At 60.6% G+C, this 15466-nt stretch overlaps 2 protein-coding genes across 4 annotated transcripts in view; one reads left to right on the top strand and one right to left on the bottom strand.

The window, feature by feature from the left end:
• Nucleotides 1–15466, top strand: part of SLC5A6 (solute carrier family 5 member 6) — a 54179-nt gene that overhangs the window by 37008 nt on the left and 1705 nt on the right. The window lies entirely within an intron of this gene.
• On the bottom strand, nucleotides 15–15258 carry TMEM214 (transmembrane protein 214). Of its 3 annotated transcripts, none has more exons than XM_074820441.1 (18): nucleotides 15044–15245; nucleotides 14554–14762; nucleotides 13557–13696; nucleotides 12503–12653; nucleotides 11112–11246; nucleotides 8545–8627; nucleotides 8113–8218; nucleotides 7581–7662; nucleotides 6203–6304; nucleotides 5948–6089; nucleotides 5704–5795; nucleotides 5528–5576; nucleotides 4774–4878; nucleotides 4439–4556; nucleotides 2881–2977; nucleotides 1925–2093; nucleotides 833–984; nucleotides 15–495 (listed from the first exon to the last, which is right to left on the bottom strand). In XM_074820441.1, the coding sequence occupies exons 2-18, from the start codon at nucleotides 14582–14584 to the stop codon at nucleotides 369–371; spliced, it is 1881 nt and encodes a 626-aa protein (XP_074676542.1). In that variant the 5' UTR covers nucleotides 14585–14762; nucleotides 15044–15245; the 3' UTR covers nucleotides 15–368. The 3 variants fall into 3 exon arrangements, with proteins under 3 accessions (XP_074676542.1, XP_074676543.1, XP_074676541.1); XM_074820442.1 differs by having other exon boundaries at nucleotides 13560–13696; XM_074820440.1 differs by lacking the exon at nucleotides 13557–13696 and having other exon boundaries at nucleotides 15044–15258.

Here is a 15466-nt window from a genome sequence, read left to right as displayed (position 1 = left end):
GCAAAAAAAAAAAAATAAATGAGTCCAGTTCATTGAGGCAGGAACCCAACGGGAAGGATGGGGGGGTGGTGGAAGCCCCCCCAGAACCCCCCGATCCTGTGATGGAGGCAAAGCACAAGGGTACGGGGATCACTCACCCGGTTCAGACCCCGGGAAGGGACAGGGAGAGCCAAAGCCAGTTCACAGGGTGCGGAAAACCTGGATGTGTGTTTCCCAGGAAAGACAAAAACCTCCCCCGGAATCCCCGATTTGAGCCCCAAAAGTCCCCGGGTGCAGCTCCCTGGTGTCTGCGTCCCGCGGAGACGCTCCGTGGGGGCTGGAAGGGTGGGAGAGGGCCCGAGGGCGTCCCCGCTCCTCCGGAAAGCGGATCAGTGTCCAGAAATCATAGCCAGGGCCCAGTTTGTGACGGCCAGGGTTGTGTTTTGCAGGTAAATCCAGGAGGAATAGGTAAAGCTCGTCAGGTGTTGCCTCACGCAGGCCCACGACACTTCTCCGCTGGGAAAAACGAGGAGGATGGGTCAGGGGCAGCGACCCGGCGCCGACCGTACCCCCGTGGCTGCGTCAGGGGGTGACGTTCAGCTCCCCGGCGCGGGGGGGACACGGGGGCGAGCACACCCAACCCTCAGCGGGGGCAGAGCCGGGGGGGGCGGCAGGTTTTGTGGTAATGAGGGGGACCGCAGGTCGGTCACGGCAGCCACGGTGCCACGTCCCAGCCCCTCTGCCCCGGGCAGGATGGCGAGAGCAGGACCGACCCCCCCAAATCTGCAGCCACGGGGCAGCGCGGGGCGTGGGGAGGGTGCGGGGGGGGGCGGAGCGCGGGGGAGCTGCTCACCCGCAGGAGTCCAGGCAGTGCTTCCAGCCCCGCTCCAGCGCCGCGGCCGCCCACTCCAGCAGTGGCAAGAGGCAGCTCCGCACCAGGAAGAGCAGCAGCTCCCGGACGCACTCAGCGAAGTGCAGGAGGGACTCGGGGAAGTGGGACCGGAGCTGCGGGGACAGAGAGCGCCGGCGCAGGTTTACACCCACCTCCCCTTCGGGTGCCGGTTTGGGGACCCCCGAGGAGCCCCGTGTGCCGGTTGGCTGTGGAGGAGGCTCTGTCAAACCAGCCTGACCTGCTGTGGAACGTTAAACTTGTAGAACAATATCACGTTTAGGTCAAGCAAGATGGTTTTTGTCTGGGTTAAAGCCAAAGGCATCCCCCAGCAGGAGAGCAAGGACAGCCCGGAGCCATTAGCCCTCGGCGAGGGTACGTTGCCAACGGGGCAAGCGAACTCAAGGTCCGCGTGTCCTTTGCTGAACTACCCCCATTTTAATACTAAAAAACCCGCCTGCAGGTCAAGAAGCCCCTTGCCCGGTTGAAGCCCCTTGCCCTGAGCACCAAGTGCTGTGTCAGCAGTATTATAATTGTATGTAAATCACCGACCAACCATGGCAATGACCAACTCTGCGGGTTTTGTGTGTAAATTGAGCGCGAGAAGCCCCAGCGGGGTGCTGGATTTGGGGGAGAGCAGCCAGCACCGAGGCTTGCGCCACCCTGAAATAAATAATCATCGAAATAATCATTATAAATAGTCTCTCCCGCGTGTGTCTTTAGTGACCTGGCGCCCGGTGGGTGATGGATTTGCTTTTCGGGTGCCAGCACCGTGGGCATCACACCCCGTGCCCCCCCCCCCACGCTCTGGGGTCTCCATGGACCAGCAGGGACCCGGCAGCCCCGGGACGCCGAAGTCACCCCTCTTCTCTGATTTGCAGGAAACCAGTGAGTTATTATCTCCGAGCCCTCTCCCGTTCAGGCCTGGTGCTGGGGGAAGAACGGCTGCGGCACCCAGACCCCCACAGTGAGATGTCACCTCCCTCCTCCGGGCCTCTCCCCGCCCCAACGCGGCCACGCCGGTGTCCCTTGCCCCCCCACCAACCCCCTCCTTACCCACTCGCTGGCCCAGGGCAGGTCGTCGCGGATCCAGGACAGCAGGGACGAGCAGTGCTGGGACAGGGACAGGGCCACCTCGCCGCTCTTTGCCCAGAGCAGCTCCAGTGGCGGCTGCAGCACGGCCGCGGCCCGCGAGCCGCAGGCGGGGAGGCTCCGCTCCAGCCACCTGGGAAAGAGCGAGCGGTGCTGGACGGCGGCACCGCCACGGGGACACGCGGGTGCCGCGGGCCGAGCCAACAGAGCGTACATCACATCTGCTCGTAGCCGTGGCTAGTGATTAGGTAGGAGCTCTAGTCACCGCACGTATGGGGAGTGATAAGAAATTCATAAAGAATAGGTTTTGAGCTCCAAACCATAGAAAATAGGCAGAATGTCCTGGACTGTCACGTGAACGTCTGGGGTTGTGCTGAGGATGAGTTATGTGACAGCCTGGCAAAGGGACTGTTCGATTAATTAACTTGGCCACAAAACTAACTTTTGAGTGGCGGGCAAGTGAGCGACCTTCATTATAATATTAAAACCCACCCCTCAGGGCAAAAAGGCCCCTGCCCAGGTTAAGTCCCTTCCCCTGAGCATGCGGAGCAGCAGAAGCATTATTTAAGCCGTGTGCTAATTCTGTGTTAATCACTAAGCAATCAGGATCTAACAGGCGCGTTTGGAAAAGTCCCAACCTCTGAGTTTTGTGTCTAAAAGGAGCGTGAAAACCTGCTCTTGGGGTGTTTGGTTTGTGGAAACGTCCCCCCAGCCCCAGGCCTGGACAAACACAATAATCTCCCCCGAGCGTGCTCAGATCGGGTTATCACACCCCGGGCACGAAGCTGCTTTGTGGGGAACAGAGGGAGGAGGAGAAGTCAGCACGGGGCTGAAAGCCCTTCTCGGCAGAGCGGGGGACTCTCCCCCGGCGAAGTGGGGGCCCTGCTGCGGGAAGAGCCTCGCACCCCCCCGGCACTGACCTGTAGCCCTCGAGGCAGCCCTGGGAGAGCTTCTGGCAGACGTGCTGCACGGCCGGCAGGACGCCCGAGGAGCGGAGCAGGTGACCGCAAGAGGAGGCTGGAAGAGACGAGAGCCCTTCCCTGAGCGACCCCTCGGCTCGCTCCGGCCCCAGAGTCTCTCCCCGGGGATGCAACAGCTCTGAAAAACGTCTCCAAGATGGGACAAAATGGGGCAGCAGCTCCCGAGCATAGAGAAAACCTGGGTTAGAGCAGCCCTGGGGGAAACCCCCCCCTGAGAGGGGACAGGCGGGGGGGGTCTGTCTGCAGCACTAAGGGCCTCAAACGTCCACAGAAACCCTCAAGGACAAGCTGTGGCCGTTGTGATTAATCTAAGGAACGTCCCCCAGGGAAGTGGGAGCGAATGGAAGGCTGCACCCCCCCACTCCCCGGGGGTTGTGTTGCCAAACTCCTCCGATAAACCTCAAAGGGGGGAAACGTGGGCCGGGTGAAACCAAATCTCTCATGGAGCACAAGGACACTAATCACTGGCTCCACCTCCCGAAGAGGTGACAAGGGCTGATAAGAGGTGGGCGTTCTGCCCCAGAAGCCGGAGGATTGTTCAAGAAGCAGGAATTCAGCAAAAATCTGCGGGAACTGAGGAAAAAATAAAGGGCGGGGGGCGACCACTGGAGGAGGGGTTGGTGCTCCCCACCCCCCCTCAAGGCACGCACAGAACCCCTGCTCCACCTTCTCCTTGTCTCCTGCAAACGATTTAATTAAATACCTGCCTCTCCTCATCTCATATGCAAATCAGCCACTAAAATGAACTTAAAAGGTGACAGAAAACATTGCTGGGTGTGCACCCCCACCCAGGATCACCGGACCTGAGACCTCACTGGATCCAGGGGTGGGGATCTGGATTTCTTTGACTCTCTTTCTCTCCTTTCTTTTTCTTTTCTTTCCTTTCTTACAGATTTATAAAAGACCACATCACTTATTATCCTTTCACAAGCTTAACTTGTTTCTACCACAAGTAAAACATTTTAACTGGCCATTTGGTGTCGTTTCACCTTAATTGAACCCGAGGGGATCACAGAACCTTTAGGACTCCCTGGGCTCCCAGTCCAGATTGTAACAGGTGGGGATCTGGATCCTTTGACTCTTTCTCTTCTTTTCTTTCCTCTCCTTTCCTCTCTTTTCTTTCCTTTCCTCTCTTTTTTCTTTTCCTTCTTACAGATTTACAAGAGACCATGTCACATCACTTACGATCCTCTCCCAAGTTTAAGTTGTTTCTACCTCAAGTAAAACATTTTAACCGATTGCTTGGTGTCGTTTTAATTGAACCCGAGGGGATCACAGAACCTTTAGGACTCCCTGGGCTCGCAGTCCGGGCCGTGACAACAGTCCAGGTACCCCCCAAAGACAGACCCACGGGGCCACGCTGCTCCGGGGCAGCCGCTGGCACAGAGCCGGGGCGAAGGCCGGGCTGCGGAGGGGCTTTGCTCGGGAGAACAGCAGAGCTCTCCTCCCCCAGACACCCCCCTCCAGATCCGAGCCCCGAGCAAAGCCGGCTGCTTACCCTGGAAGGAGCCGTGCGTCCGGACGTCGTGCAGGAGGAAGCCGGCAGCGAAGACCAGGAGGACGAGCAGCAGCCGCGACCAGGGGAAGCCCCGGCCCTTCATCTTGCGCAGCAGGTCCTGCGCGGGCGGGAGGACGAAGGACGAGGCCCCGTCACGGCGCGGCCGCTCCACCCTCCCACCCCTGGCTTCCCAGCGAGAACCAGTGTCACCAGCCGAGCAGCTGGGAGGGTGGACAAAGGCCAGCACCATCCAGCCGACTGCAATGCTAGCGCAGAGCCGAAAGCCAGCCACCAGCGGGGCCCCCCCACGTGCCCCGTCCCTGCCCGGGGCTCACCTTGCAGGCGGCGTCGCAGGCGGCCACGTCCTGGTCGAGGTGGGACCCTCTGGCCGCCAACTCCTCATTCGTCACTTTGAACGAGCGAACCGTCTCCTGCAGCGCCTGCGGGAAAGCGAGAGCCACGTCGCGGCAAAACCCCGAGGGCGGCAGGATGGTTGGGGCTGGGGGGACTCTCCGAGGGTCCCGCACCAAGACCCAGAGCGGGGCTGCTCCTCTGGGACCTCCCTGCTTGTCACAGGACCAGCAAAGCGAGGCCTAACGGGGGCTGAACCCTGAATATCCGAGTCCTGAGGGGCTCTGCTCCCCGCCAGCCCCGCTGGCAGCATGGTGGTGCCTGTTCCCAGGACAAAGCGCCAGCTCCTGAGCCGGGCAGGGACGTGCCCCCGCAGGTCCCACGGGGATGCCGCCACGCAGGGACCTCGCGCAGCAGCACCGGGACGTCGTTTCCCCACCCACGTCGCTCCTCCTTTCATAGAATCACAGAATCCCAGAATCATTCAGGTTAGAAAAGACCCTTGGGATCATCGAGTCCAACCCTCAGACCGACTCTACAAAGTTCTCCCCTACACCACATCCCCCAACAGCTCATCCAAACGGCCCTTAAACACACCCAGGGATGGGGACTCCACCCCCTCCCTGGGCAGCCTATTCCACTCTCTGACCACTCTTGCTGGGAAAATTTTTCTCCTCATGTCCAGTCTGAACCTCCCCTGTTGCAGTTTAAAGCCATTAATCCGTGTCTGTCTCCTACCTTCTTGCCGCTGCCATCCCAGGACTCCAGCAGATGGTTCAGAAGCAAACTACAGGGGGAAAGAAACCACAGGGCTCGGTTGGGAGCTCCAAGAAACAATTTAAAGAGTTCAAAATGGCAGCGGGCTGGTGCTGGCCCTGCTCAGAGCGGCGGGACAGCAGCTGGCACAAACCAACCTGGACTGCGAGAGGTGCTTGGTGTAGAGCTGCCTCCAGACGCTGAAGCTGAGCGGGTCCAGGCTCAGGCACTGGCTCAGGGAGGTCAGGAGCTGGGAGCAAGCAGAGCAGGGCATCACTCCCGATCCTCGCACACCGCACTGCGGGCCGGCACAGCTGCCCACCCCCCAAAAACCTGCTGGCGGTAGGTAGGGGCAGGGAGGACGGGACCTGCAGCACCGGCGGCCACATGCTCCCCGCTCACCTCTTTTTTCATGCCAGGAGGGCAGCTGGGCGTAGCTCGGGAGAGGAAGGAGGGGAAGTAGGTGTGCAGCGTCGTCTCCGGCTTCGCGCCGAACGCCAGCACCTTCAGGCGAGGGTAGAGCCGCCGCAGCTGCTCCTGCAGGCTGAGGGCAGATGGCCATGGGGCTGCGAGAGCGGCTGGCGAGGCCAGCGGGGCATTCGCCCCACGGCGCAGCCGGCGCTGGGAGGGGGGGGTGCCAGGGGGATGCCGGCGTACCTGGGCGGCAGCGAGTTGTTGGGCATGAAGGCAAAGTCCAGGAGGGGAAAGAAATCCTTGGGTCCGATCATACCGAAGCCTTTGGTCAGGTTCGGGTGCATCCTGCGCAGCAGAGACAAAGGCCATGAGCCGCGGCGGCCGTGCCGGCGGCCGAGCCCAGCGCGGGGCTGGGTTGGTGGTAAATGAAACGCAGTCAGAGAAGAGAATCCACAGAAAACTAATTAAATCAAGGTTCAGAAAGATGAGGATGAACTGTGGCGTTTGGCTCAATCCATCCTGGGGTAAAACCCAACGCAGCGCTCGTGTTACAGTAGAGCAGGGGAAAAAAAACCCCACTTAAATAAAACCTCTGGAAGCCTTTGGAAGGGCGGGGGATGCCCCTCCGCACCCGCCACGAACCCCCCCCAACCTTTCCCATCTCCACGTCGGCTCCCCGCGTCCTTCCGCCCCGCGTGGCACAGCACACGCATTTGCTAGAGGCCACGGTTCACATTGCACCCGTAGCCGTAGTTACCGCACACACGGGGACAATCAGGAGGGTTTTGAAACCCGGTTGAACAAGATTTGGAATCGTGGCCGAGGTAACCTTGATTATTGATAAGAAGTTTATTAAGAACAAGCTTTGATCTCCAAACCCTGGACAAACATCCTGGACCATGAAAGAGAATGTCTGGGATTCCTTAATACTAAAAACACCCCCCTGGGGGCAAAAAGGCCCCTGCCCAGGTTAAGTCCCTTCCCCTGAGCATGCGGAGCAGCAGAAGCATTATTTAAGCCGTGTGCTAATTCTGTGTTAATCACTAAGCAATCAGGATCTAACAGGCGCGTTTGGAAAAGTCCCAACCTCTGAGTTTTGTGTCTAAAAGGAGCGTGAAAACCTGCTCTTGGGGTGTTTGGTTTGTGGAAACGTCCCCCCAGCCCCAGGCCTGGACAAACACAATAATCTCCCCCGAGCGTGCTCAGATTGGGTTATCACACCCCGGGCACGAAGCTGCTTTGTGGGGAAGAGCGGTGCTGCCGCTGCTGCAGTCCCTCACCCTGTGCCAGGGTGGCAGCGCCGGGGACAGCGGCTGCCTTCCCCCACGCAAAGGCCACCAGAGCCGCCCGTCCCGATCCTTGGGCAAACACCACCCTCCTCCTCCTCCTCGTGGGGAAAAGCTCAGCACCAGTGGCAAGGGAACCCGTGCAGAAACCCGGCGTTTCCATGGTGGAACCGGCAGCCACGGCGGCACCACGAAGGCCGCGTGGACACCCCACCCTGCTGGCAGCCCTCCAAGATCAGAGATAATTTGGTTTTTTTTTCCACCAGCACAGCGCAGACCCGGCCGCAGCGCCCTGATTTCCGTGAACAAAACGCAGACGAGGAGGCGTCACTCACATCAGCAGACGGTCCAGGTAGGCAACGGCGTACGGGGAGAGAGACTTGATGCCGAGCACCGGGAGCATGATGCCGAGCCAGACTGTGGGAGAGAGGCGGCGGTGAGATCTGGGGGTGGGAGGGCTCCTGCCAGCTCCCACGGGCTCCTTCCTGTGGCACGAGCTCCCTGGGGCCGCGGGCAGCGGCTGGGCAGCAGAGGATCGCTCGGGTACCAGGACCACGGACGGGATTTAAGCCGTGGGGAACGGCGAGCAGTGTCATGATGGGCGGCAAACCCCGACGCGGCACTGGGGACATGCCAGCTCGGTTGAACCCAACAATCTTATGGGTTTTTTCCAACCGAAATGGAAAGATTTCGCTCCCAGACGAGCGCCTGACGGGCCCCGTGCGCCCTCTCTGGTGTTTCAGCAGCGGGATGGCGTGTTTTGAAGCAGTCCCCGCGCCCGAGCGGTAACACCGGTGGGAGCAGAGAGGTGCTGGCAGTACCAGGGGCTGCCCCGTCTTTCCTCCCCCTCGTCGGGGATGCTCTTACCTTTCAGACCCTCGTGGAGGTCGGTGAATCCGGCCTGTCCCAGCGCCCAGAGGACGGTAAGACACTTCGCCGGCCTGTTCTGGTGGGACCGCAACACCTCCAGGTACTGCGGCGAAGAGGAGACGCGTTAAGTGGAGAAAAACCTCCGCCTGTCCCAGCCCAACGCTGCGGCTCTGTCGGGCCTGGGAGCAGTCCCCGGCCCGGCCCCCCCTCCCACCCCAGAGGGACCCTGTGGCAGGCAGGTACACCCCCAAAACCTGGGGAAGCTGAGGCGCCGGCACCGCGCGGTGCTGGAGAGCCACCACAGTCACCCGCTCGCTACAGAGAGGCGGGACCCCAAAACCCCTCCTTTCTGCCCCAAGGTTTCTGTGGGGGAGCCTCGGGGCGGGAGCACAGTGTGGGCGCGTCGTCTGCCCCCCCCCCCCAGCTCACCTTGCCCAGGCTCATGGTGGCAATTTTGGGCCTGTCCAGCAGCACGGCCTGGATGCAGATCCTGTACCCGTGCAACGACTCCCCTGAAACGGAGCACAGGAAGGTGCAGAAGAATTTTAAATACAACCTCTGTCCTCAGCCTGCTGCTTGGATAGTCCCAGCCCAAGGCTGGTTTAAATCCCAGGCAAGCTAATCCTGTAGAGCCAGGCTTAACAAAGGATGGTTAATTGACTAAACACGGGGGTTTTGCCAGATTAAGAGAATTCAGTATACAGAAACCGCTCGCTCTACCCAAGCTTTTAACAAAACATCTTGAAGTCTTTCTCAGAACTGTGCGAGATGAAAACTAGTGGAAGGAAGATGAAGATGATGATGATGACCCGAAAGATGGCCCTGACACTGAAACAAGGATTGGAACCAGGAGAGAAGAATTCGGCTGAGACAGGGGATTGTAGTGAACTTCAATAAATGATGAGAGTCAAGAACTAAAAGCTTGAGTGAAAACTCACAAAGACTTTGGACTTAGCTCTGATGCCTCCCCCCACTGCAGTACCCCCAGAAATCGGGGGGTGACATCCCCCTCCGCACAGACCTGCCCTCCGAGCCCCACCACAGCAGTGTGGGTCCTGCCCCCCCCGACCCGTCCTCTGCCCAGGACCCCCCGCAAGGCTCCAGCCCGCAGGAGCAGGACAGACCCCGCAGACCCTCACAAACCCATCGGCAGCTTCCTACAGCCCCCCCGGGGCAGCTCTGCCCTCTGAAACAGCGGCGGGCACGGCCCCAACTCCAGGAGCTTCTGAGGGCTCATTTCCCTCTTGTTCACGTTCAAGAGAAAAAGAGGTTCAAAATTTCACGCTATTCCCGTTGTTTTGACCAATCGGGTGGGTTTTGCAATGGAAACAAACCACACGTGGGGCCACCGGCTTCCGCGTGGGCCGTGCTCTGAGGGCAGGAACGGCCGCTCCGGCGGGGCCCCTCGCTCCGCAGGGAAACCCCCCTCCTGCAGTGCAGCCCCAAACCAGCTTTTGCCAAGTTTCATGAGGCCAAAAGGCCCCGTTTTTGGGGCGATTCTCCCCCCGGCAGCGTTAGACCTGAATTGGTAAAACCACTGAAGGCGGGTTGTGAAAAAACACCAGGAATTGGGGAAGGAAGAGGCAAAGCTGATAGAGCGACCCTGGAGCAGCAACGCTGTGACTGAAACGAGGAAATCCCCAGCTGAGCACGAGGGGTGACACCACAAAACCATTGAGCTGGGAGAGGCGCAGCGGAACGAAAGCTGTTAACTGAACCAAGGAGAGAATTAATTGAATTAGGGGTGAGCTTTTCCTCGTTAACACCAGAAAACCCGCCCTCGAGTAGCAAAAAGGCCCCTGCCAAAAAAAGCCCCTTCCTCATGGAACACACGTGGTTCAAAACCAGAATATTGTGATGTTAAATGGAGGCAAGACCCTGCAAGGAGCAACAAGCACGAGGGTGGCCAAACGTATCTGTAAAAAGCAGGGAAAAACGGCGCTCAGGATGTACAAATGCTCAGCGGGCGTCACCCGGGGCGTGGTGGCTCTGGGAACCCCCACCCAGCGCCCGCCTCTGTGCAGACTCCGGTGAAACAACAATCGCAACTCTCTGTGGTTTTGGGCTCGTTGCACATTGGGTAAAAGAACCCGGATTTTGGGGATGGTGGTTTTGGTGTAAGGCCTCGTCCCCATCATCCTGCCATCCCTGACGGAGCCCCGGGGACTCCGCCGGCCTCTTTCTGAGGTCGGGACGATGAGTGACTCAAAGGTGCAAGGCCTGAACGGAGATATTTGTGCAGGGGAGAAAAACGGGCAAAATTCCTGGATTGGTGAGTATTAAATTTAGTTTAATTGCTTCCGCAGAAGATTATAAAGTGACATGTAGATGCTCAGCCTTAATTAAGCAGGGGGTCAGAGCCGAGCGCGCGCCAGGGAATCACCAACCGTGGGGTCAGAGCCCGTTTGGGTGGAATGGGACCAAGCCAATCCACGACTCCTCCCTGTAGCCCTTCGGGTTGTTTTTTGAAAAATTGGAAATGGTTCAGGTGAAATCCAACGACTGAGGATAAAATGGAAGAAAAAAATATTGCAATCAACGGTGGCCGAATGACTAAACAAAGGTGAACGGTGGCAGGAAAATGGGTCTTTGCAATTTAACACCGTGTTACAGCCGATGCTTGGAAAAACGGGATGAAGTGCCTTATGTTGAGGCCTTTATGCATAGGGATCCTCATACTTTTAAAAAAAAAGTAGGTTAGCAGGATATATGTTAACGCTGCATACTGAGGAAAAGGAAAAGGGACAGAACTCTGATTTTTGGGACAACAGTGCCGTGCCGGGCTCATCTCTCCCCCCCACAATGCCTGTTCTGCTCCTCCAGCCCGAAAGGCCCCGACCCCGCAGCGCTTGGGGTCCCCGCCCGGGCAGGGGCAGCCCCTCCCCGTGCACAGGAGGCGCAGGAGGAGGTTCCCACCCCCAGCAGCGATCCCGTGGCCGAAGAACCTCGGTGCCAAACCACCGTGGAGAAGAGCCATGGCGCTGGCCGCGTCTCACCTGGGGTTTTGTCCAGCTCCTGCAGCATGGTGTAAATGCAGTGGTCGAAGAAGAGCTCCAGCACGCTGGCCGACCTTCCCAGCAGGGATCGGATGATGCTCCTCAGCTCCTTGCTCACGAGGCAGTACGGATAGTCTGGAGCCAACAGCAGAGGAGGGAGAGTTTAGCGAGTGGCTCTTGGCGAGACTTTCAGCGGCGAGGAGCCAGGTGCGGGGTGGTCGCGGAGCAGTGCCTGGTTTTTGTCCCTTTTTCTGCTCTGGATGCACCCAGTTCAGCCACAAAGGGCTGCGCTTTGGTAAACGTTGATGCCACGGGACAGACGCAAGTTTTGAGAAGATATTCTGCTCTTTCACCTCCCACCACCAGCGCTCGGAGTAAGGGCAGACCAAGGGATCGTGCGTAAAAGGGACACCCAGGCAGAACGGCCCCTTTAGAGCGGGGACACCCGCGACAGATTCCTGAATTCAGGGGGAGCAGGCGCAGCTCACGGGCCCTTACGGAAAGGGGTGACTAAGGGGAGTCTCTATTTGCCGATGTACGCACAATTTTACTGTCTTTGTAGACTAGATATTAGGAAGTATTTCTTTGCAGAAGGGGTTGTTGGGCGTTGGAATGGGCTGCCCAGGGCAGGGGGGGAGTCCCCATCCCTGGAGGGGTTGAAGAGTCGGGTTGACCCAGCGCTGAGGGATCTGGTGGAGTTGGGATCTGTCAGTGCTGGGTTAACGGTTGGACTGGAGGAGCTTCAAGGTCCCTTCCAACCGAGATGATTCTGTGATATTCTGTGGTATCACAGAACCAAGCCAATAATCCCTGTTTTATCTGCTGAACGCAGAACACGCTCTTGTGCCTTTTCTGTTACCAAGTTTCCTGAGATGGTTTTGGCACAGAAAAACCCACATTTGGAGTGGAGGGAGAAATCAAAGCCAAGCCCAAATGTCTCAGCGTGCAGGGAACAAGCCCGGGCTGTGGGACAGGCTCGACCCCGTTTGTCTCAGGAAATTTTTTCCTTTGACATCTGTGGCTGTTTTGGTCCTGTCCGCTCCGACGCTTCCCAAACAGCCTCTTTAGCGAGGTGGCCTTCAACCTGTGCTCTGAGAAACCTGGGCGAGATAAACCCGGCCAAGAACACAGCCCCGGGCTCCTTCCAGCCTCCCCGCCGGGACCAAGGCGGTGGGACTCGATCATCTCACAGCCCTTTTCCAACGAAATGGTTCTGTGAGATTGTCTGGGGGGGAACGGGAGGGGAGCGGTCAGAGGCTCCATCACCCCCCTGCTCAGTCCCGCGGGATTTTAAGGACCGCGCTGAGCCGTCCCGGAGGCCGAGAACCTGCCAGCCCCAGGGCTCCGCACCCCATGGCAAAGCAGAAAGCGGCAGGTTCAGGAGCACTGACCGTGGGGGTGCTGGCTGAGCAGGGGGTCACTCCTGGGCACCTGCAGCTTGTAGTTGAGGTACCCGGCCAGGTCCTTCACCCAGACCGAGGGGTTCTCGGGGAACACGCTCTGGCTTTTATCCAGCTCCTTCTGCAGATCCGCCAAGTCGAGCTGGAAGCGACAGACAGAGAAATTCAACCGGGGATGCACCGAACTGGTCGAAGAGGGTGGGAAGACGACGGGTAACTTCAGCTCCTAAGGGAGGAGGGAAATGCTACCCCCATTCCCCGCACGGAGACCCCCCGCCTCAGGCCGCCACCCACTAACACAAACCTGGAAACAGCATTTAGTTTTCTACGAGAAAGACATTTTCTTCAGATTAGCAAAGTGGGGAATAACAAAACCCACACGGGGAACTGCCAGAGAGGCTGCAGAAAGGCCCAGAGAGACGCCAGGACGGGCTGTGCCGGCACAGCCACCAGAACCAGCTCGTCCCCTTCCTCGGAGCCTCGCTCCACCTCCCCACCGGCACATCAGGCTCTGCCGCCCTGCGCTCCTGCGGCAAGCACGGCCTGGGACCAGCCGGCTCCACGCCAACTGTTGAGGAGCTCCCCGAGGATCACCAGAGCTGGCTCTGGGCGGGAGAGAGCTCGAGGCCGCAGCTCAGCGAGGATGAGCCCAGCGTTATCCCAACCGCCGCTGGTTTGTGGCGGCACTGATGGGCAACTCCGCGCCCTCCACCATTGTCCAGAGCCGCCCGATGAGCGACCCGCAAACCACGAGGACAGGCAGCAGCTCACATCCCCTCGCCTCCTCCTCCCGCGCTCTCTGTCACCAAACCGTCTGCTTTTAAGCTCAGATTATCTGCGAGCTCGCACCCTGTCCCCACTTCAGCGAGTTGAGGAGACGCAGCGCGGCTCAGGCGGGGGCTGAAGTTCTGCAGAGGGTAACGTCTCCCTGCGCAGCGGATTTCAGCCCCAGCACGTTATTAAATCCGAGTCGGGCGCCTTTTGTTGCGTCTTTATTTCAGCAACTGTTTTGAAAAGAGGAACGAGAGGAAAAAACAGCTGCTGCTACCTCGAAAACCGAAACGCCGCCGCCGCACGACGGAGTTTGTCGCTGCTGAGCTGCGCGGAGCCCCCGGCCGCTCTCCCACAGGAACATCTGCCCCGACACCCGCAGAAGCGCCACGTTCCTTCTGCTCCCGGCTGTCCCTGTGGGCAAATCTGGGTGCGGAGAAGCGCCTGCGCCCGGTGGAGCGGAGGAAACCCCCTACCCCTGCGGCGGGGGAGAGTGGAGGGTGCTTGGGGCAGCGGCTCGGGTGGAAGCGAGGGGCTGGATGGGGTTGGGGGTGTGAGCCCTGCCAGGCCACCGCTTGCCCAGTGACACTTTCCCTCAACCGAGAGACGATTCGGGGCTCCCTCTGAAACCTGCTGGTGCTCAGACACCAGGAAAACAGGCGGGAAGAAGACAAACGAGTTCTACAGATTCAGCCGAAAGGCAGGGAGCTGCAGAAACGGCCAAAAGGCTGGTAAGACAGGGAGGAGGCTTCACCGGTGACGCTTTCTGAGGATTTCTCCCAGACAGGGAGTGGGTGAAGAAAGAACCCAGCGCTCCCCTCCCAGCCACCTCCCGCCACCCTGCCTCCTGCCTACAGCAAAAGCACAACTTCTCCGAGCACGAGACGCTCCCGGGCCAGCCCAGCGCTCGCCAAAGCGCCCAGCACCATCTGTTCCCTTCCACAGCGCAGGGAGACGAAGGCGGGGACACGTTGACGAGCCCGGGGGGGGGGGGGTGTCCCAGCATGGAGGAGTTGGGGCGCGGGAGCTGGCGTCCTCCTCCCAAGCCACGATGAACCGAAACGCGGCACCGTGCTCATCACGCCGCTCCCTTCGACCGGGTTTGATGACGCCCCGAGCGCTCTAGCTCCCGCAGTGGCAGAGGGCGCGGGATGGCGGAACGCCGGCCAGCCCCGGGGGATAACGGGGACCGGAGCTTCGGTTCAGCCGCGACCCTCGGGAACGGGTCGGGCTGGGGACCAGTAGCCCACAGCCCAGCCAGGCACACTCACGGCTCTCAGGGCTTCCTCCAGCGAGCGGCATTTGCCCGGTTTGATGCCGGCGTCGTTGGCCAACGCCTTCTTGGTGCTCTTCCCGGCGTGGTGCTGCCGCCGGGGCGGCTGCTCAGGCGCCGAGGCGGGAGGGACCTGCTCCTTGTTCTGCTTCTTCAGCGCCTTCTCGAAGCCCAGCTCGAAGATGGTGTCGGAGGTGGCGATGGGAGCTGGAGGGCGGGAGGAGGGGGCTGTGGGGGCCTGTGGGGCAGCGGGGCGGCCCCGGGGCCCGACACCCGCCCTGGGAAGCCTGGTTGTGCCCCGCAGCCGGCGGGAGCCCCCGGCCGCTCGCCCACGGCCTCCCAGGGCTCAGCGGGGCCGCTCGGGGCGACCCACTCGGCGTGAGGGCCCCCCACAGCCTCGCGCGAGACCCCTCGGCCCCGAGCGGACCCTCCCCGGAGCCGCAACGACCCGCCGCCCCCCGCCACGGCCGCGACCCCGCCGCACTCACCGGCCAAAGGCAGCGCCCGCCCGGCGTTGGCCTCGCCCAGAGCGCGGCGGCTGCCGGAGCCCCCCGCAGGCCGCCGGCCCTTCCGCACCACCTCCCAGCGGCCGCCGGCCGAGGCCGCTCCCGGTCCCGCCGCCGCCATCGCCGGGGAGCGCGGGGTAGCGGGAGGAGACGGCGGCGGCGGCGGGGCCGAGGGGCGGGGCGCATGCGCACGACGCGCACGCTGATTGGCTGCGGCCGCGGGCGCGTGCCGCGCGCCGCTGGTGCCACGTCTCCGCCCCGCCCCGCGGAAAGAGGCGGGGACAACGCGCCCCGCCCCATTGAGGACACGCCCCTTAATAGGTTCCGCCCCCACCGTGGCCCCGCCCCGGCGCGGCCTGAGCCACCGCCCGCGAGCGCGCCCCCGCCCAGGAGGGGGAATGGGCG

This window comes from Strix aluco, chromosome 3 (assembly GCF_031877795.1).
Source record: "Strix aluco isolate bStrAlu1 chromosome 3, bStrAlu1.hap1, whole genome shotgun sequence".
Taxonomy (NCBI): domain Eukaryota; kingdom Metazoa; phylum Chordata; class Aves; order Strigiformes; family Strigidae; genus Strix; species Strix aluco.
The sequence above is the reverse complement of the archived record's forward strand: the minus strand, read 5'-3'. Positions and strand labels throughout refer to the sequence as shown.

What these genes read in the sequence shown, in the direction of transcription:
- TMEM214 (XM_074820440.1), bottom strand. Translation starts at nt 15,182, where the DNA reads ATGGCGGCGGCGGGACCGGGAGCGGCCTCGGCCGGCGGCCGCTGGGAG. An exon ending in AACAACTCGCTGCCGCCCAG is followed by an intron (nt 6,090 to 6,202) that starts GTACGCCGGCAT and finishes ATCTGCCCTCAG; the next exon opens with CCTGCAGGAGCAGCTGCGGC. An exon ending in GACGCACGGCTCCTTCCAGG is followed by an intron (nt 2,978 to 4,438) that starts GTAAGCAGCCGG and finishes CGTCTCTTCCAG; the next exon opens with CCTCCTCTTGCGGTCACCTG.